The 23,016-nt window shown below is 41.9% G+C and overlaps 1 protein-coding gene across 1 annotated transcript in view; it reads left to right on the forward strand.

The window, feature by feature from the left end:
- LOC136148444 (contactin-associated protein-like 3) overlaps window positions 1-23,016 on the forward strand; it is a 216,414-nt gene that overhangs the window by 112,042 nt on the left and 81,356 nt on the right. Inside the window, exons 5-9 of the mRNA XM_065907997.1 lie at window positions 640-843; window positions 1,768-1,943; window positions 3,007-3,150; window positions 7,219-7,480; window positions 16,452-16,598. Coding sequence (XP_065764069.1) covers window positions 640-843; window positions 1,768-1,943; window positions 3,007-3,150; window positions 7,219-7,480; window positions 16,452-16,598 — 933 coding nt within the window. The remainder of the gene's footprint in view (window positions 1-639; window positions 844-1,767; window positions 1,944-3,006; window positions 3,151-7,218; window positions 7,481-16,451; window positions 16,599-23,016) is intronic.

Consider the following 23,016-nt stretch of genomic DNA (forward strand, 5'->3'; position numbering starts at 1 on the left):
CCCGGTGTGCTGAGGACGCCGCACACAATAGGCATGCCCTTTTGCTGTCACTGGGCCCAAATGCTGTAATAAACATGCATCCCTGTTTACTGAGAGCCCTTTAGTAGGGTCTGCAGTAGCATCTAGTGTATCTGGTGTCTTTATGTGTGTCTTTTATGGCCAGACAGAAATATTAAAGTGACTGCTTATGTGAGAATTGTTAAAAGTCAGAGTTTGTGGTTCAGAAATAATTAAGCCATTTACATTGAGTGACACTGATATTTAATTTCTTACCAGTTTGTGAGAACTAGTATAGCTTTTCAGAAAAACAGAAATGTTGAATGATTATTAAATGTACAGGGAGATTTTATTCAGGGGAAATTGACTTTAACTTTCTTCCTCATCTTTGTTATTTACAGGATGGAATTAAGCCAGTAAAAGATAGGAGAAATTGAAATTAATCAACATTTCTAGATGATGCATTTTGGGGAAGATATGAGAAAAGGCAAACAGTGGAGTTTAGATATGTCAGATACGTTAGATACATGAAACAAGCTAGAGATATGCTATGTATGTATATGTGTGTGTTGACTTACACATTTTAATGCACTGATAAGGCTATATTATAATTAGATCACATTTTAATGTCTTCCATTGTAGGATCTGAGATGGTTCATTTTGATGGGAAGAGTTCTTTGCTGTACACATTTGATCATAAATCCATAAATCCAATCAAAGAAGTTATTTCTCTGAAATTTAAAACCAGAGAGAACAATGGGATTCTACTCCACAGAGAAGGACCAAATGACAAACACATCACCCTGGAGTTAGTTAAAGGAAAACTCATCTTATTTCTTAATTCAGGTAAAAAAAAAACAAAGTGTTTTGGGAAATACTATTTAGATGAAAGTATCTTTTATGATGAATTTTCCTTCACAGTTCAGTGGTTAATTTAAACCCAGAGTGCATTTGGATGTGAGGGTGATCTGGCTTGGCTGGAAAGGTGCTCCCTTCCTCCCTCAGAGGTCCACGTACGTTCCTCCCGAAGCTGAGCCCTTGCTTGAGGAGGACCACCTTCTCCTCTAGAGGAGGGCCGTTCTTTGGTCAAGGGTACACGCATAGCTTTGCTTCTCTGCTAGAACCTCGAAACAAGCCCTCAAGGTCTACTTGCAGGAGAACGTAGGGTCGCCAAGCTTCCAAGACTCCAGACACATCCACATGAGGCATTCCATGTGGCAGTCTGCCTTTCTTTAAAAAACAAAACAAGCATAAACAAAAAAGAACACTTTTGTGAAAGAAAGCAGACCCTATAAATGATTATTCTAAAGACCAAGACTGCCCAGGCAAATGGACACATGGTCGCCTACAGTTGAACTCTACTGTACATGTGCGATCTTCAGCGTGCTTTTATGTAAAAAGTGTTATTTCTTGATAATCATGTAAGATCAGTAGCAGATGCTCAGTAAATAACCTGATTATATCATGATGACAAGGGTGGCTTATCATAAACTTTTGAAGCAGTCCTATGAATGAAGACCTAGGAAGAAAATGTTTTCAAGAAGAAGGAAAATTCAGGACGTAATAGTGAGAATAAAACAAGTTAGAAAGAAGATGTTACTCAGGATCGAAGAAGATTGTATTTAAGATTAAGATAAAAGCAGCGCGCCAGTTCTTGGGATAAAAGAATGTAAGGAGAGTGTAACTGATGTGAGAAATGCTAAACCTGAAAGCATTGATCATGGAGTTGAGCTAGACGGAACGGCGCATTTACACTTCCTTCCTTTTCAGGCCATGCTAGCTCGCCCTCGCCCGATGCCCTCGTGCTGGGCAGCTTGCTGGATGATGAGCACTGGCATTCTGTTCTCATTGAGCTCCTCAGTACAGATGTCAACTTTACTGTGGACACGCACACTCATCATTTTCGGGCGAAAGGAGAGTCCAACTATGTGGGTCTCGATTATAAGGTGTGAAATGACTTTTAAGTATTACAGATTTTATTGTTTGATTGCAGCGTAATCTTCTATAGGAAATACTACTATATTGAAAAATTCCCTTTCCTACTAATTCAGAATTCTGATAAAATATTTCCTATGTGTGGTAACTTCACACTGGAAGATATATGCTCAAGCTATTGAGACATTTTATTCCTTATAGATGTTAGTCTTCACATGAGAGTAAATAGTTGTTAAATTTAGGAAATCCATACATAAAGAGCTACCAGTTCAACAAAGAATATTTTTAAATGCATTTGTTCACACAGTTCCTCTGTATTCCATCTGGTGTTTGGCTGCGAGTGTTACCTTCAGGATTTCTTTGTTTTAGGGCAATCCTAAACAGAATTAGCTACCTAGGATAATTTAGAGAACTAATCCACATACATTCCAATCTGAATTTTTTAAGTAACAAGAAAGCCAAATGCACACATCTCAGAATACTGTTTCTTGGGGTTTTTAAACACCTGACGATATTTGCAGCATGTTGCCCATGTGTGTCTAACATACACTGAAATGTATTGCTTGTTCTGCCAGTTCTGCTGAGCACATCTGTCAGCAAACCAGGTTTCAATGTTCACTTGGTATGAGTGGCCTCAGCAGCAGGGACCAGCTGGCGATTCTGGTCTTGAATGATATTATTAGTGGCTTTGAAATTCTAATCTATCAGAGTCATCGTAAAGAGCAGGATCCCATAGTCTAGTTTATAAAGTAGAATATCCTCACAGTAGGCTGCCTTGTCACACAAACCGAGATTTACTGTGGGCATAAAGATCAGTATTCCCCATCAACAAAAATGACAGAACTATATGAGTAGCAGCAAATTGTAAGAAGGATATTTAATATATTTATCTCAGTGTAATAAATAGAGCATTGGGAAATACATATAAAACCTCCTTTGAAATTAGCATGACAATATAAAATAATGCAAGCAGATTTGAGACAATTACCACTATACCTGCTAATCATGCATGTTTAGGCAGATAATCAGAAAATCATTAAACAATGTTATTTATGTCATTTTTTTCTCTCTAAGATCAGCTTCGGAGGGATTCCTGGACATGGAAAATCAGTGGCATTCCCACATAAAAACTTTAATGGCTGCTTTGAAAATCTCTATTTTAATGGAGTGGATATCATTGATTTGTCCAAGAAACACAAGCCACAGGTCCTCATCATGGTAAGAAAGTCTATACGCAAGTTCAAGAGAAAAGGGAACTGCAGTTTGATTGATTCAGCTTTAAAATATACCTCTTCTGAAGGCAGAGAAGGTACAAATCATGGGTATAGTTATCCCTAGGTATCCTTGGGGAATTGGTTCCAGGACCCTGGAGTTGGAGCAATCCAAGGATGCTCAAGTCCCTTGTATAAAATGGCACAAAAATAAAATAAAATAAAATGGCACAGTATTTGCATGTAACCTGATCATATCCTCCCATATACTTTAAATCGACTCTAGATTATGTATAGTACCTAACGCGATGTAAGTGATATGTAAATAGTTGTAAATACAACGTAATTGCTATGTGAGTAGTTGCTGGTGCTGGTCAAGTTCAAGTTTTGCTTTTTGGAACTTTCTGAAATTTTTCTTTCTAAATATTTTCCTGGTTGGTTGGTTGTATATGAGGATGCAGAACCTGGGTATACAGAAAGCCTACTGTACTTTTAGTTTATGTGTGGTTTCATTTTTATGTGTTTGTGGAAATAGATGAATAGTTCACAAAATGTTAAAGTGCAATCATATTAAGGCATTTTAATGCAGTGTTTTTCTTTTCAGTTGGTTTCTTCCTTCTTTCTCCATATTCTCCACGTGGCTACAGTCCCTCTGTCAGGCTGGGATGTTACTAACATTTGTCCTTCCTTGTTTGGTCCATAGTAATGGAATCCTCTATAGATAGATAGACTCATACACATGTATTTATGAATCTGTATGCTTCCACATTTGACATTGTTTACAAAAAAAATCATTTTATAAGTTTTTCTCCATCTAGATTTTTTGATTCAACAATGCCTTGTAGGAATTCTTTTCCATTATCAGGAATAGTTCTACATTAGAACGTCTACATCACTATCCATTAGGAAAACATGCCATTATTTATCTAGTCATTTCCTACTCAGGGCATTTGCTTTATCTCAATGTTTTTTTTTTACCACTATAAGCTGACAGTTGCACATACATGCTCAGCACAGGGGCTTCCCTTTTGATGGGGTAAAATTCCAGACGCAGAATTTCTCGGTCACAAGTTTTGTACAGTTTTACATTTTAATAAACGTTGTTGGATTGCTTTCCAAAAAGTTATAGCATGACATTTTCCACCAGCAATGTATGTTAGAACCTTTCATCACGTCTCAGCCAGCCCCCATATACCCCTGCCAGCTCACGGAACATGAACTAATATCTCTTTTTAACTTTGTGTTTATGGAACTACAGGTGAATTAAATAATCTTCTCACCTGTTTTTTGTCCATTTGGACTTGTATTTCTGATTGTTGTTCACTCCTATTCTTTAGCTTAATTTTTATTTTATTTCTTTAATTTTTGGTCAACTTATGAGAGTTTTATATTTGACAGATAACCCTCTGTCATTCATGGTCTATATATTTTTTTCAGATTTATCAATCTCATATTAAATATTACATGATATATTGAATATATAAATATTTTTACTTATATGTGGTCATTAGGTCTGTATATTTCTTTATAGCTTTGGAATGTCTCTAAAACCCTGTAATCTATACATGGTCTCATGGATTTTCCTGTAAGAACTTTTAATTGGTTTTATTTTTTAAATAAAAAAAAGTAAATCTTTGAAATTTTTTCTTTATGTGATATAGGGTTAATTTTTGTATTCTACCTGATAGATATCCATGTGGTCCTACACTATTTGATAGCTAACCCACCCTTTATCCCGCATAATTGAAGTTCCTTGTATACTAAGTTGTACCAGGTGGCTCAGTGGTAAAGAATCCACCTGCCAATGCAGGAGATGTAGGGGATGAAGGCTCCATAGCTGGGGTGGGAAGGTGCCCGGGCGGGAGGAAGTGGCAGTGCACTCCAGGACTCTTGCCTAAAAATCCCATGGACAAGGAGCCTGGCCAGCTAAGTTCATGGGGTTGAGAAGAATTGGACATGACTACACATACCAGAGAAGGCAGTGGCAGCCCACTCCAGTGCTCTTGCCTGGAGAACCCCAGGGACGGGGGAGCCTGGTGGGCTGCAGTCCATGGGGTCACTGGGAGTCCGACACGACTGAGCGGCTTCACTTTCACTTTTCACTTTCATGCATTGGAGAAGGCAGTGGCAGCCCACTCCAGTGTTCTTGCCTGGAAAATCCCAGGGATGGGGGAGCCTGGTGGGCTGCCGTCTCTGGGGTCGCAGAGGCGGACACGGCTGAGCGACTTAGCAGGAGCAGCAGCCACAGCACACATCTAGCTTTATTAATATGTAACTACATAATGCACATTGTATATTATGCATATATGTATTGTGGCTGTATACTCTATATTAATAGATAGCACATAGTCTCAGATCTTTCTGTGAGCTCCTTGTGCTGTCCCACTGCTATGTCTACCCCTATACCAGTAACACACTGATTTGCTTACAGTAACTTTGCTATCTGGTAAGTTAAGTTCTGTCTCACTGGCTTTTTATTTGCATTATTATTTTTTGGAGAGGAAGAGTAATGTTTGGGTATGTATTCTGCTATCTGAAATCTATACAAAAGTTTTTAATTTCAGACAAAATTCTTGTAGAGGGTTTAATTGGAATTATATTGAGCCCGTCCAAGCACTATCATTAAATATAGTTTGTTTCTGGAGCAGTAGACATATTGTAAGGAATAAAAACATCTTTAAAAACAGAATTATATACAAATATAAACAGCCTGCTAGACAGATCAGATCTTAGGCTGGGTGATGGCCTTGAGTGATTTGGTTTGTAAGAACTTCAGAGAAGAGACCAGCCTACCTGTGGCAGGACCAGCCTGGCCGCATTCTTATCTTCAGACATGCAGAAGCACATGCCCTGCCTATGGTAAGATGTAGCTGTCACCTGAGTGACACGCTTACAATCACGTTTACGTCATCACGGCAAGCACAAGAAAGTTCCTGGAGTACGCTACCCTTGGTGCTAGCCTTCACAGTGCAGGAAAACATCTAGCACGTCAGGAGAGGAACACCGTCTCTTTTATGTTGTGTCCCACAGCCAGCACTGTTGCTATTGTTGTTCAGTCACTCAGCCGAGTCTCTTTACGACCCCGTGGACTGCAGCATGCCAGGCTTCCCTGTCCTTCACTATCTCCCAGTTTGCTCAGATTCCTGTCCATTGAGTCTATAATGCCATCCAGCCATCTCCCATCCTCTGTCGCCCACTTCTCCTCCTGCCCTCAGCATCAGGGTCTTGTCCAATGAGTCGGCTCTTCACATCAGGGGGCCAAAGTATAGGCGTTTCATCATCAGTCCTTCCAGTGAATAGTCAGGGTTGACTTCCTTTAGGATTGACTGGTTTGATCTCCTTGCTGTCCAAGGGACTTTTTAGAGTCTTCTCAAGTCCTATTCAAAAGCATCAATTCTTTGGTGCTGAGCCTTCTTTATGGTCCGGCGCTCACTTTGGTAGGTGACTTCTGGAAAGACCGTAACTTGCACACCCAGCCTTAAGTCTGGGAAGATGTGGCTCAGGATTCCTCTGCAAATGCTTAGTAGCGGAGATGGACAGTTCCTCAGAGACTCAGAAATAGGTTTGCCCAGCTGAACAGCACTTTTTCTTTTCATTTTTATATGTAGTTATTTTTGGCGGCCCGGGGTCTTCATTGCGCTTTCACCGCTGTGTGTGCACGGGCTTTCTCTCCTTGCGGGGAGCAGGGGTGACTCGCTGCATCGCCCGGGCTGCTCGTCTGGTGGCGCCTCTTGCAGAGCGCGGGCTCACGGGCTCAAAGATTCCACTTGCCTTAGTTGGCCTAGTTGCCCCACGGGATGTGGGATCTTAGCTCCTGGACCAAGAGTTGAACCCACGTCCCCTGCATTGACAGGCAGATTCTTAACTACTGGGCTACCAGGGAAGTCCTTGAACAGTGCTTCAAGGGACCTATAAGGTAAATCTGGATTTAAGTTTGATGGGGAAGCCTCATTTTAAAAATCCTAGATTGCTGAATTGTTGATAGGAAATTCAGTAAGTCTTGGAAAATCTGCTGTCTATGAAATGGAAGCATTCCGACTGTACTTTCCTAAAGCCTGTTTGACTGTGTTCACAGGGAAACGTGTCCTTCTCCTGCTCACACGCGGAGACTGTCCCCATGACTTTCCTGAGCGCCAGGAGCTACTTGGTGCTGCCAGGCACGCCCAGAGAGGACAGAGTGTCTGTGATCTTCCAGTTTCGAACATGGAACAGAGCAGGACTGCTGCTGGCCAGTCAGCTTCAGCGTGGGTCAGGAGCTCTCATCCTCATTCTTAGTGATGGAAAACTCAAGCTGCGTCTCTCCCAGCCGGGACATCCAGCGAGGGACATCACAGCAGGTAATAAACGCCCCCTGAGATAACGCATAGGGCTTTGTTGTGACTGGATCTTCTTGCATGTAAACCTAAGATGGGGAATCTTTAAAACAAATGAATAGCTGGACACATAAGATATTCGTAATCCTAATAGAGAGAACTAGATTGCTTTTTCCTTTGAAATAGGTAACTCCAGGCTGTTGGTGTGTCAGTCAATGTGACATAGCATAATTATCAAAACGTTTAAAAATAAATGATCATAAACTTGTGGTTACCAAAGGGGAAAGAGGGAGAGGGATAGATTAGGAGTTTGGGATTGACAGGTATTCACTACTATTAATAAAAATGGATAAGCATCAAGGACCTACTGTTACAGCACAGGGAAGTTTACTCAGCATTTTGTAATAACCTATAAGGGAAAAGAACATGAAAATGAATATGTATGTTTATACATATATATATAGACACGTGTGTGTATATGAATCACTTTGCTGCACGCTTGAAGCTAACACATTGTAAACCAACTATACTTTAATAAAAATTAATAAAAGAAAAAAATGTATTTATAAATTTGAGTTAGAACCTAGAAGTAAACTTGAATTACTGGAAGGCATTAGACTATTCTAAGGAGTCTTAAGAAACTAGATTTCTTTGAACTGTTTTTTAAACCTGTGTACACGTTAATTTTCAAAATATTATCTTACTTTTCTTTCTTGTGTCTGAGCATCGCTTCCTGCGTTCCTACTTGTTTCTGTGAGGCTGCTTCTAAGTGGGTGAATGTTCTGTAGTTTTCTAAGAAGAACCTATTTATTTCTAGACTCACTTCTGAGTCGTGTTATTTTTGAACTTTGGGGACTGCTTTACATTTAAAACTGATAAAACTTAAACCTAGGTGGACTCATGGCATGTTACTCCTTGAAGACTTATTGTGGAAGGCCTGCCTTGTCGGATCTGTGGTTATCAGTTTGAGACTGAAAAGCTAGGAATGAAGACTAAATTTTCCTTTCTTTTTATAAATTAAAAAAAATATATGTGACGATCAGCATGCAATGAACTGAGTTGACAATTCAGATTCAGTCAATTGCTTAAATCTTGGCTCAGCGGTAAACTATCTGCCTGCAATGCAGGAGGCACAGGTGACGTGGGTTCAATTCCTGGGTCAGGAAGATCCCCTGGTGGAGGAAATGACACCCCACTCCAGTATTCTTGTCTGGAGAATCCTCTGAACACAGAAGCCTGGCAGGCTTCAGTCCATAGGGTTGCAAAGAGTCAGACATGACGGAAGCAACTTAGCATGCACACATAATTTACATGTAATATGAACCAAAAGAGATAGCTTTTTAGTGTTGTTCATGTGGGTACACACTGCCCTTCCCCCAACACACATATATGTCAGGTATTGAATTTTTTGTAAGCCGGCACTGACACAACACATAAATATTTTATTGCACCAATTTTAAAGGTTTTACAGTGTAATGTGCCATTTTTTCAGAAGCAAACTGAAGGTAAATTTCTCGTGATGCTTGCTTCTTGCTTTAGCAGCATTTGAAGGGGAATCTTTAATGCAGTTGAAGTAGATGGAAAATAAGACAGGCTGTAAAATTTTTTTTCACTTTAAATGTTGTATCAAGTACCCAAATGTGTACCAAATTGAAACTTAAATTTCATTGAATGATATTGGAAAGGCATCTTGTATCCTATTTCCAGATTGGAGATAATTTTTCCTAATAGTTATCTCTTGATAGCTCTGAAGAGCTGGAAAAATGCACCAGAAGTGTAGATTCTGGTGCGTGTGTGCTCCTGGGGCAGGGCTAAGGAAGTGGGTCATAGAAACAGAGAAAAAGTGGGAGCAATAAAGGAAAAGGAAAAGACGAATGTCTGTATTCACCCTTCATGAGAAAAGACACGAGCCTACCCTTTGCCAAGCTGTGTGCAGTGCTGCGGTCATTACCCTCTGTTATTAGGGTAAATTACTTGGTGTATGAGGTGGGCTGTGGGAGGACTCCTCTCCCATGCATGTTTCCAGGTCTGCCTTTGATAAGCAGCCCCCTTATTCTCATGAAGCCTCAGAGTCTTCATCTTTAAAATGACACCAGTAGGTGTCACGGTGGGAATGCAGGGATATAGCGTATCTAAACCCTTGGCACCATGGTGTCAACCAGTAATAACACAGCAGCCATCAGTTCTCAATATTTCAACACTAGCACTACCCCCAAGGTTGAGGCCTTTAGAGGGATCGGAAGGGTGTAGTAGAATTAGCATCATATTTATAGTTGCACAGATCAAAAGTCTAAAATCTATTTTCTGGTCTCCATCCATCCTTTGACAATTGTGTTGCCTGGGAAACAGACTGTCCTTTCATCAGAAGTGGGCTGACTTGAAATCACACAGAAGAAAAACAAAGGATGAGATTTATAATGGAGAGAAGAAGACAATGAATATAAATGCCTGCATTTTATTTTTAAATTAGAATGGCCAATTTTTACTAAGAAGAGTCTTGTATCACATAGATGGATGACATCTACTACAAATTTAAGATATTCTGGAATGTTTTCTGCAAATTCTCCTGTGAAATATCTCAATATGCTAGATCAGCAGTTCCAGCTTTTTTTGGCACCAGGGACTGGTTTTGTGGAAGACAGTTTTTCCACAGACCTGATGGGGAGGATGATTTCAAGATGATTCAAGTGCGTTACATTTATTGTGCACTTTTTTTCCACTGTTATTACATCAACTCCACCTCAGATCATCAAGCATTAGATCCCAGAGATTGGGGACCCCTGTGCTAGACAGAAAGAGAGAGAGAGAGAGTGAGACAGAGAGAGAGGGAAGGAAAAAGTGGTCAGGTGAGAGAGAGAGAAAGGAAATATTTCACAAAATCAAACTAGGTTTTGATGACATATTTTAAGTGAATATAGTTATTATACTGACAGGTATATGATATAACAATTAATTAAGAGAAACCCCAAATGATAAGGCTGAAAAGAACATGTAGAGATTTTTTCCCCCTGGTTCAACCTCTTTAGCTCTAAGAATACAGAACTTCTTTCAAAACTTTATTTCAGGTTCAGTTTCATAATATATGTTTTAAGTGTCTAACTTGACTCCTCCTTATTCTAGTTTTCAACTTTTCTCATGATTTTTCATGAACGAGTGTTGAATTTTTGAAAACATCTCTGACTTCACCAGTAAAAAACAAAAGGCAAGAGTGCATCACTTTTACTGTCTGCACATGGTGGTCTTAACTAGTGACTTTAAAGCTGCCCCCTTCCTGAAAGTGAAGACATTTTGGGATGCCTTATAACTAATATTTAACAGTATGAGAAAAACAAAATTTAGCTGCTTCACAGCAGGATCTTTGACCTTCTGGGTCATCCTGGAAACATCTCCGGCTCAAGTGGATCTGACATGTGTGCTAAGTCATGTCCGACTCCTTGTGACCCTATGGACTGTAGCCCACCAGGCTCCTCTGTGCTTGGGATTCTCCAGGCAAAGATACTGGAATGAGTCGCCATTTGCTTCTCCAGGAAGCAGTGGTTTGGAGTGGATATTGGAGTGGATTGCCATTACTTCCTCCAGGTGATCTTCCTGACCCAGGGATCGAACCAGTGTCACCTAAGCTCCTACATTCCCAGCAGACTGTTGCTGAGCCACAGGGGAAGCCCCCAGTAGATCTTGGTGGTGGTAGTTTAGTTCCTAAGTTGTGTCCAACTCTTGCGACCCCATGGACTGTAGCCTGCCAGGCTCCTCTGTCCATGGGATTCTCCAGGCAAGAATACCGGAGTGGGTTGCCATTTCCTTCTGCAGGGGATCTCACCCACCCAGGAATTGAACCCAGGTCTCCTGCATTGCAGGCAGATTCTTTATCAACTGAGCTATGAGGGATGCCCCAAGTGAATCTTGAGTCCAAGTCGTTAATGAGAATTCCAGCAGGAAAAAAAAAAAAAAGCTGGTTTGAAGAGCATTTGAAGGACATGGATTTACATGGTCACATGGGTTGTAAATACCAAAATGTGACATGAATTAGATAGGACTGGTTAACTTTCTACCAGAAATATGCACTTATTTTGGGGGGGTTGACTAAAGTCTCCACTATTCTCTAGCATAACTTCTAATTTGTATGATTGACTTCTAAATTTACAGAGCTGTAAAGAGTCTGTACCTTTAACATTCATAAAATGTGTTAGTAAAATATATGGGTACATACCAGAAGATGCTCAGATTGGAGTCATTTAAGCTCACTTGTACGCTCAGTCAGTTAGATCAGTCGCTCAGCCGTGTCTGATTTTGCCACCCATGGACTACAGCACGCCAGGCTCTCCTGTCCATCGCCAACTCCTGGAGCCTACTCAAATTCATGTCCATACCATTGGTAATGCCATCCAACCATCTCATCCTGTCTTCCCCTTCACCTCCTGCCTTCAGTCTTTCCCAGTATCAGGGTCTTTTACAATGAGTCAGTTCTTTGCTTCCGGTAGTCAAAATATTGTAGTTTCAGCTTCAGCATCAGTCTTTCCAATGAAAATTCAGGACTGGTTTCCTTTAGGATTCAGTGGTTGGATCTCCTTACTGTCCAAGGGATTCTCAAGAGTCTTCTCCAACACCACAGTTCAAAAACATCAGTTCTTTGGCTCTCAGCTTTCTTTATAGTGCAACTCTCACATCCGTACATGACTGCTGGAAAAATCATAGCTTTGACTAGAAGGACCTTTGTTGGCAAAGTAATGTCTCTGCTTTTTAATATGCTGTCTAGGTTTGTCACAGCTTTTCTTCCAAGGAGAAAACATCTTTCAATTTCATGGCTGCAGTTATCATCTGCAGTGATTTGGGAGCACAAAAAAATAAAGTTTCTCACTGTTTCCATTGTTTCCCCATCTATTTGCCATGAAGTGATGGGACTGGATGCCATGATCTTAGTTTTCTGAATCTTGAGTTTTAAGCCAAGTTTTTCACTTTCTCTTTCACTTTGATCAAGAGACCCTTTAGTTCTTCTTCGCTTTCTGCCATAAGGATGGTGTCATCTGTGTATCTGAGGTTATTGATATTTCTCCCAGCAATATTGATTCCACCTTGTGCTTCATTCAGCCCAGCGTTTCTCATGATGTACTCTGCATACAAGTTAAATAAGCAGGGTGACAATATACAGCCTTGATGTACTCCTTTCCTGATTTGAAACCACTCTGTTGTTCCATGTCCAGTTATAACTGTTGCTTCCTGACCTGCATACAGATTTCTTAGGAGGTAGGTCAGGTGGTCTGGTATTCTCATCTCTTTAAGAATTTTCCACAATTGTGATTCATACAGTCAAAGGCTTTGGCATAATCAATAAAGCAAAAGTAGATGTTTTTCTGGACCTCTCTTGCTTTTTCAATGATCCAGCGGATGTTGGCAGTCTGATCTCTGGTTCCTCTGCCTTTTCTAAATCCAGCTTGAACATCTGGAAGTTCACGGTTCATGTATTGCTGAAGCCTGGCTTGGAAAATTTTGAGCATTACTTACTGGCGTGTGAGATGAGTGCAATTGTGCGGTAGTTTGAGCATTCTTTGGCATTGCCTTTCTTTGGGATTGGAATGAAAACTGACCTTTTCCAGTCCTGTGGCCACTGCTGAGTTTTCCAAATTTGCTGGCATATTGAGTGTAGCACTTTCACAGCATCATCTTTTAGGATTTGAAATAGCTCAACTGGAATTCCATCACCTCCACTAGCTTTGTTCATAGTGATACTTCCTAAGGCCCACATTACAGGATGTCTGGCTCTAGGTGTGTGATCACACCATTGTGATTATCTGGGCCATGAAGATCTTTTTTGTACAGTTCTTCTGTGTATTCTTGCCACCTCTTCTTAATATCTTCTGCTTCTGTTAGGTCCATACTATTTCTGTCCTTTATTGTGTCCATCTTTGCATGAAATGTTCCCTTGGTATCTCTAATTTTCTTGAAGAGGTCTCTAGTCTTTCCCATTCTATTGTTTTCCTCTATTTCTTTGCATTAATTGCAGAGGAAGGCTTTCTTTTCTCTCCTTGCTATTCTTTGGAACTCTGCATTCAGATGGGTATATCTTTCCTTTTCTCCTTTGCCTTTAGCTTCTCTTTTCTCTTCCTTCGTAAGGCCTCGTATGACAACCATTTTGCCTTTTTGCATTTCTTTTTCTTGAGCATGGCATCAAAAAAATCAAGCAGTCATCTCACTGTTGCTTTTCAATGAATGAAAGTATTTTTTTTTATGACCCCCTTCCCTGTTGACCAAGGCAATTTCTAAAGACTCCAGTTATTCCTGCCCCCGCCCCCTCAGTTGAAACATTCATGTCTGGGGCCTGCCGTGCAAGCTGCGCGACCTCCCGTGGAGGGGACAAAGCCCTGCTCTTGGGCTGTTGACCAAGGCAATTTCTAAAGACTCCGGTTATTCCTGCCCCCGCCCCCTCAGTTGAAACATTGATGTCTGGGGCCTGCCGTGCAAGCTGCGCGACCTCCCGTGGAGGGGGCAAAGCCCTTGCTCTTGGGCTGTCGACCAAGGCAATTTCTAAAGACTCCAGTTATTCCTGCCCCCGCCCCCTCAGTTGAAACATTGATGTCTGGGTCCTGCCGTGCAAGCTGCGCGACCTCCCGTGGAGGGGCAAAGCCCTTGCTCTTGGGCTGTTGACCAAGGCAATTTCTAAAGACTCCGGTTATTCCTGCCCCCGCCCCCTCAGTTGAAACATTGATGTCTGGGGCCTGCCGTGCAAGCTGCGCGACCTCCCGTGAAGGGGGCAAAGCCCTTGCTCCGTGCAAGCTGCGCGACCTCGCGTGGAGGGGCAAAGCCCTTGCTCCGTGCAGGCTGCGCGACCTCGCGTGGAGGGGCAAAGCCCTTGCTCCGTGCAGGCTGCGCGACCTCCCGTGGAGGGGCAAAGCCCTTGCTCCGTGCAGGCTGCGCGACCTCGCGTGGAGGGGCAAAGCCCTTGCTCCGTGCACGCTGCGCGACCTCGCGTGGAGGGGCAAAGCCCTTGCTCCGTGCACGCTGCGCGACCTCCCGTGGAGGGGCAAAGCCCTTGCTCCGTGCACGCTGCGCGACCTCCCGTGGAGGGGCAAAGCCCTTGCTCCGTGCACGCTGCGCGACCTCCCGTGGAGGGGCAAAGCCCTGCTCTTGGCCAAGTAACTCGTTTTGGCCGCTGGCACGTGCGCAGAAGGAGCCTGTGCCACATCAGAGGAGAAGCTGCCAGCGCCATCGCAAGGTTCTGCCAAATGCTGTTTTCTCTCTGCAGTGAGTCTGGGGGTAGGGCTGTGTATTAGCCTTGGTGCTGCTTGAATGAATGCCTGGAGCACAAAGAAATGAAAGCCAGATGGCCTAGGGCCAGATCAGGAAACAAACCCTCCTTGTTACTCGTGAAACCTGGCCGTTGTTTATGTCCAGAAAATAACCCAGCAGGAGCCACCACACACACACTGTGTGGGCGAGTGCACTGGGACACCTGAGGCTTACTGACGCGTTTGCATCGCACAGCGGAGGGCGTTCATTCAATAGAAGACCCGACAGTCGGTCTGTAGTAGATGCTAGGGTCATGCGCAGTTGGTGGGCAGTCAGCGATTCAACTAGTTTATCATTCCAGCTCCATCACTTGAAGAAAATAGATATTTCATCTCACAGACTCAAGAGACAATGACTGCTTTAAAGGAATTAAAAGTAGTTTTAAAAAATGATAGGCTTCCCAGGTGGCTCAGTGGTAAAGAATCCATCTGCCAATGCAGGAGACACGGGTTTGATCCCTGGGTCAGGAAGGTCCCCTGGAGTGGGCAATCGACTCTGGTATTCTTGCCTGGAGAAATCCCATGGACAGAGGATCCTGGAAGGCTGCAGTTCATTGGGTCAAAAAGAGTTGAACACAAACATGACTGAGCATGCACGTATGTCGTGTGGTGATCCTGGAATACATTGTATCTTATTTGGAAAGAAAAACAGAAAATGTAAAAATGACATAAAATGAAAAACACACTTCCCACAACCAAAAATGAAGGTTAATATTTGAGAATATTTCTTGCCACTCTTGTTCATCTTTATCCAATGTTTGAATATGAACAAGTGCACTTTAATGTAATGCTTCTATAAACTTTTATTCTATGAATTTCCATGTTTTATTAATACTTAAATTGTTATTTTTAAAGACTGTCAGTATATATTTTTAAATAGTCTGCCAAGAATGTTATAGATAATGGCAATATATGAAAGTGAGAAGAAGTTTTTATTTTTATAACTTGCATCTTTGGAAAATACCTGTACTTATCAGCATCACAAACTATTAGTGGGCTAGATGAGGCTAAAATATGTCCGATGCCATGTAATTGGAAATACTTTATGATTTCATGATTGTTCAGGGTCACTCATAGATAGTTTATTCTCTTAAGGCCCTAGGACTGAAACAAACCAATGCTGTGTTTTTCAAAGCAAGACGAGTTATCCACTACTGTTTTCACTTTACCCCTTCATTCTGATTTCTTTCTTTGCCCCCCCCCAACTTTTTTGCACCTTTTTGACTAAACTGAGTGATGAGAAAGTGAAGTATGTCCCTGGCGCTGTGCACAGAGGCCATAGTAATCCTAACTGAACATAATCGTTATTGTTATTGCGTAAACAAATACCAGACAGGCCGGTCCACGACTGATGCACCAGACACAGGGATCCTCTGCAACCACAAAATGTACTCAACAAGACACTCTTCCAGCTGACATGGGCAGCAGCTTCTTATAGACAGGCATGACCAACATACCACGTAACCTAACTGCCTGCTTAGAAGCCCCCAGTCACGTCCACATCCGTCCTTCACCTCTCTGTCTCTCTCTGTGTCCCCTGTGGTGCATTCTGCATTGGTCAACCAACTAAGTGACCTAGGTGGGCTTCAGGGAGTTCTTGGTGGTCTGTGGAAGGTGGCCCAAGGTAGGCATCATACTGTTTTCAAGTACTGGCTCTGTTGCGGAGTTAACAGGGTTTATAGGAGTTTGTTTTAACCCATTTTGTTTACCTCCAGGTGCTGGATTAAATGATGGGCAGTGGCATTCTGTGTCCTTATCTGCAAGAGGGAATCGCCTGAGTGTGATGGTGGATGGTGAGGCAGCCTCCGTGGCTCATTCCTTGCGTGGGCAGATTGAGTCAGGCGACACCTACTACTTGGGGGGTAAGTGAAAGGAACTGGGCTGCACTGGCAATCAAACCATCTTCATCTTTTCATCTTTTCTGCTTCTGCCTTCTAAGGCAACTCATATTTTTACATGAAAATTAATAGTGAAGAATGATTTTTCTCTTTTAGTTATAGTCATTGGGATTGAGTGATTAAAGATGATAACTTGTGGTCTAAAAATGAAAGTTGGATAGATGGCTTTGTTTAAAAGTGCACATCATAAGGTTGGTTTTAATTTGGCATCTGTTTTCAGCTATGGTTGCACATTGCAATCCCCTGGAAGGATTCAAAATGCTGATGCCTGGCTGCATCCCCAGAAATGCTGATTTAACTGGTTCCATGCTGTGTGCTTGTGCTTAGCTGCTCAGGTGGATTCTTTACCTGCAATGTGGTCTGAGCCACCAGGGAAGCCCGAGAATACTGGAGTGGGTAGCCTGTCCCTTCTCCAGGGGAGCTTCTGGACCAAGGAATTGAACAGGCGAGTTCTTTAGCGGCTGAGCTACTAGGGAAGCCTGACCTGGACAGTAGGTTTTGAGTACTCTCTGGTGACTCTGTGTGAAGACAATACTGAGGGTCATTGCTCTCTGCTTCTTACCTTTAATACCTTGCCGTCAGCAATCTTCCTACTGCCAAGTGATGCTTATGATCCTTCCTGCAGCTTTTATGTGCCAGGTTTTTTGCTGCATGTGGGTGTTCTTCTGCCTATTGGCTTCTTTTCTGCCTGGAGCCTGGCTACTCAAAGTGCGGTCCATGGACCAACAGTATCAGCACCACCCGGAAGCTCTTAGAAATGCCATCTGGACTGCCTGAACCAGAATCTGCATTTCACCAAGATCCCCAGGAGATCTGCTGCATTTTAAAATTTAAGAAACTTGAACTTCCCTGGTGGTCCAGTGGTTGGGATTCTGCCAATGCAGGGGACACGGGTTTAATCCCTGGAATGGGAAGATTCCACATGCTAAGGCAGCTAAGCCCATGCACCACAACTGCTGAAGCCCAAGGCCCTAGAGCCCATGCGCCCCAACCAGAGAAGCCGCCCCAGTGAAAAGCCCGCACACCACCCCTAGAGGGCAGCCCCTGCTCACTGCAACTAGCAAAACCCATGTGCTGCAACGAAGACCCAGCACAGCCAAAAATAAATAAGTAAATAAATAATTTTTTAAAAAGATGTCTATTCCCACTGCCTAATATAGAAGGGCATCATTATATACAACAGAGGAATAGATTAATTCAGTGACTGTTAATATGTCACGCATGCATGTTCAGTCGTGTCCTACGCTTTGCGACCTCATGGACCATACTCCCTAGCTCCTCTGTCCGTGGGATTTCCCAGACAAGAGTACTGGAGTGGGTTGCCGTGCCCTCCGCCAGGGGATCTTCCTGACCCAGGCATTGAGTCCGTGTTTCCTGCATCTCCTGCACTGCAGATGGATTCTTTACTGCTGAGCCACAGGAGAAGCCCATTAATGTGTCACTCATTGCTTAGTGATGGATTTTACCAAGACATCACCAGTCCATCTCCTTGGGATGTAGTCAGTGGGTGTTTTGCCGGCTTAGTGAACCTTGATTGAGTCCATCCAGGATCTTTTCCAGCAGGGAGGGGGAACCTCTGAGGGTAATAAATCTCCATCCCTGGAGCATTCAAGTGAAAAATCCTCAGCCACTGGAAGCTTAAAACTGTCAATAGTAAGACTTATTTTTAATCTTGGCTTGAAGCCCTCTCTGACATTATGGCTGTTTTGCATTTTATACTTTTTTTTTTTCTAAAATAAGTTTGAAATCATGGTGGAGATAGCTTGATAGCCCAACAAGAAAGTATAAAATTCTCTCTTGAGAATTGACAGTAAGTACATCAACCATGAATTGGGTTGTTTAATCTTTGAAGTCCCCTAAAGCAAACTTCATGGGGAAAGATGGAATTGTGCCAGCAGCTTTAAAAGTTAGGAATGCTTGCTTTTCTTGTTTGCTAAATGTGATGCATTTCTGACCCAGATACTCTTTTAAACCTTTACACTTAAATGATGGGTTTTATATCTCAGGAGAGGAACAAATTCCTTCAAAATTAAATAAAGAATTTATCCAAGAACTGTAATTTAAAAGATAAAATATTTTGAAGCACTGAAAGATACCGAAAGAACAATCTGTGTCTACTGTTTAGTGACACAAAATAAAATACCTTTAACATTTTGTATTAAAAAGTAAAAGAAAAATACTTTTCAGATCATCTTTCATATTGACCATACTGCATACTCAGAATGCACAGCTACTTGAGAGTAGGTGCTTTCCATAAATATTTACATACTGATGCAACATGAGTCAGTTGTTACTGTGAAATAGATCTTATGCACACACTTTAAAAAGACTATAATAGTTCATAAAAAGAATATATATGGTGCATCCTCTTGTCTACAAAATCAACTCTCGAGGCTTCTGTTGCTCCTCTAGACTTTCATTCCCCTAGTTACGCATTGTGCTGCTTTTTAAAGCCAGTCTTTGCATACTGCTTTTTTAATAATCTATCATCTATGCAGGTAACTGTAAGCAATAAACCGTCTTGTGTTGCCTTGCTTTTAACTTTTTGAAGAAGATAAACCTGCATTCATTCTTCTGTGACTTGCTTTTTCTGTTCTACATTAGTTTTTGAAAACCAGCCATGTGGCTATGAATAGCTGACTTTAATTAATTTTCATGGATGTGTGGCTTTTTGATGCATATTATACCATATTTTACTTATCCATTTTACCATTTTATGTTGATGGACATTTTGATTGTGCCCATTTTTATTTTAAAAATGCTATAAATATCAGTGTAGCTGCTAAGAGACATCTTGCCAGTGATTTTTAAGTTTTTCCTTATGCATAAACTATCTGATTCCTAATAAGTACAGTTAATTTAGTGAAACAGCATTCGGTACTGTGGTTTTAGTGGCATGCTCCAGTGGTTAAGATGAATGAATGCTCAAGAACCCACAGTTGTCACATTGGCTGTGCACGTACACCTGGCCGTTGGCTTCGTTACTGTCTGTTTAAAGATCCGAGAGAGAGCTGGAGGAAATGTGTTGAAAAAGGTATAATAAGTCTTTCTTATATATTTTCATAAAATTGTGTTGATATACAGAGAACTGTCTTGTTAATATGGTTTCCAAGAAGAAATGGTCTCCCTAAGATGAGTGGAATTGCGAAGTTTAAACATCCCACAGAAATGGCATAATGACATTTCTTCGTTACAACTTTCCTATTTTCTAATGTAATTCTGTGGTGGCATTGAGTGGCAAGAATAGGACTTGCAATCACAGCACTTTCTTCCTAACTAGTGTATAAATTTAGAGTAGCCTCTATAAGCATCGCTATAAATATCTAGTTGATTCCTACAGAACAGTTTGAGATACTGATTCAAATGAAGTCAGTCAACTGTATATCTTACACCAACATAACAGCATCTTTTTTTCTAGAGAAAGAATATATATTACTTTTAAAATTCAAGTAAAGTCTTTGCCAGATTAAAACAAACAAGTAAAACCAAAATGGACTAACTTACTGATGTTAAATAAAAAGATAGATACTATTTTTACTCAAGGAAAACTAGGAGAGGCAGGTCTAGGACTAATGAGCATGGAGTCTGATTCTCAGTAGATTTATTATATTCACAGTTTTTATGCACATCTAGAACCTTTGCTCACGGTTTCCATATCTGTCTCCGTGATATGTTGGACTTTCCAATGCTGTTCTGGGTAAAGCAGGGTAGGTCAGCTACAGCTTGAGCTCTACTCCTGAAAACTCTAATGTCCAAAGAGTAGCCTCTGTCAGTATCTGTTCACTCATCTTCTTGCTCAGTGTCTGTCAGTACCAGAATATGTATGATGTGGACAAAGAAGTGAAGTTCATCCACTCTGCTCTGTAGCAATATTGGGGCTAATAAAGTCAATGTTCCTGGGTCATCTAGGTGAAAACCAGTTAATGATGTTTGACTTTTCAAGGAAAACAATACTCCCTGTTCTGAGATACTGCCTGGCCAGGTTTCCTTCCCATTACTGTTTTTCCTGATGGACAGTCAACTGCAAGTTTCCAATTATCATTATATGGTCAGTTGAATTGTTTTGTGATGCTTCCCCATGAAAACAGGCTAGTGTGGCTTGCTATTAGAGTTTTTTTCTAATTGAAGGATAATTGTTTTACAATATTGTGTCGGTTTCAGCCAAACATCAACATTTTTTGTGTTGTTCATTCGCTAAGTCATGTCCGACTCTTTGCGGCCTCCTGGACTGCAACATACTAGGCTTCCCTGTCCTCCGTTATCTCCCAGAGCTTGCTCAAACTCATGTCCGTTGATTGGCCATGCCATCCAACCATCCTGTCCTCTATTGTCCCCTTCTCTCCCTGCCCTCCATCTTTTCTTGCATCAGGTTCTTTTCTAATCAGTTGGCTCTTCCTATCAGGTGGCCAGAGTATTGGAACTTCAACGTGAGTCTTTCCAATGGATATTCAGGGTTGATTTCCTTTAGGACTGACCAGTTTGGTCTCCTGCTACACACGGGACTCTCAAGAGTCTTCTTCAGCACTGTAATTTAAAGGCATCAATTCTTTGGGGCTCAGACTTCTTTATGATCCAACTCTCACATCCATATATGACTACTGAAAAAATCATAGCTCTGACTATATGGACCTTTGTCAACAAAGTGATGTCTCTGCTTTAAAATACACTATATCGGTTTGTCATAGCTTTTCTTCCAAGGAGCAAGCATCTTTTAATTTCATGGCTGCAGTCACTGTCCACAGTGATTTTGGAACCCAAGAAAATAAAATTAATAAAATCTGTCACTGTTTCCATTTTTCCCCCATCTATTTCCCACTAAGTGATTGGACCAGATGCCATGATCTTAGTTTTTGGAATGTTGAGTTTTAGCCAGCTTTTTCACTCTCCTCCATATAGTTAGGGTGACCATATAATTTCAGGACGCTTTAGCAATGAAAGAGGTGATTTCAGTGATTATTGCAGGACAGCAGCCTAAACCAAGGCTCTCTGGCCACCGGGAAGTCTCTATTCCATCTTGGCCTGGCAATCTCAGAGCACACTATCTTACAGTAAAAAGAGTCATCTGTATAATGGCAATATTTCTAAAAGTCCCATCAGAACTCTGTGATCTAGGTATTGCTATTTTAAATTGTACACACCCTCCTGGGTGTCTTGCTGGGTCCTTGCTGAGGCATTCAGACTTTCTCTAGCTGTGGCACCCAGCTTACTTGCCCCGCCACATGTGGGATCTTAGTTCTCTGGCCAGAGATCGAACCCACACCCCCTGCACTGGAAGGTGAATTTTTAATCACTGGACCACCAGGGAAGTCAGAAGGCATCCCTTTTTCCTTTTTGCCTTTTCTTAGTCTGAGCTTTTTTTGTAATTTTCCTCCAACAGCAGTTTCACTAATAGTCCATTGTACATTGGTGCCTACTTTTAGGGGTAGTGGAAAGTAAAGCTTTAATAAATTCCCTTCTATTGAATCTTTGTACTGCTCAATAGCATACTTGCACTACAGAGTTGGGGAATATTAAGTTATGTTCAAAATCCCCCGAGTGTCCTTCTGTGAAACATTAGCAGGCCAGTGAGCCTATGACAAGTCTAATGAAGTCTCATCTGAGGACCCATTCTGGTGTATTGACACAAAGGACAATTTATTTGTCATCCTCAGAGATACTTAAACTTCTGAGTCCCTCGGTCGTGATGGATATCTTTCATTAATTTAGCAGTAACTACTCATCGTGCACCTCACTGTCCGTCCCAAATCAGGTCAGTGATGAATGGCCCGCTAGGGCTTCGGGGCAATCATCGGTACGGAAAGGTGTCTCCTGCCCCGAGCTTCTCCCGGGCTGCGGTGCCCTTACTTCCTGACTTTTACATCACACCTGGAGAACAGAGCACTCCTTGGTTTGACCTTCCTTCTTTGAAGTTTCACTTTCAGAAAGCTTTCCTTGTGACCACTGCATATGGTTTTCCTTTGTCCTAGCAGGTATAGTTAGATACTGGGATGTGTTCTGGGTGAGTTTGAGGATGGCGATCTGGAGAAAAGGAAGAAAAGAGAAAAGGACTAACTGGGATTCCCAAAATTACTTATTGACTTCATGTTTCCTGTGTTTTATCCTAACATTCCTAGTTACGAAGTGCAGTGAGGAGAAGCCACCTAGAAGATACAGGGGCTTCCTAGGCAGGTTAGCAGTAAAGAGCCTGTCTGCAGTGCAGGAGCTGTAAGAGACGTGAGTTCGATTCCTGGATCAGGAAGGTCCCCTGGAGGAGGGCGTGGCAGCCCACTCCAGTACTCTTGCCTGGAGAACCCCACAGACAGAGGATCCTGGCTGGCTGTGGTCCACGGGGTCGCGGAGCTGGCCGTGACTGAAGCGACTTAGCCCAGCACGCCACAGAGCA

This window comes from Muntiacus reevesi, chromosome 17 (genome assembly GCF_963930625.1).
Source record: "Muntiacus reevesi chromosome 17, mMunRee1.1, whole genome shotgun sequence".
NCBI lineage: Eukaryota > Metazoa > Chordata > Mammalia > Artiodactyla > Cervidae > Muntiacus > Muntiacus reevesi.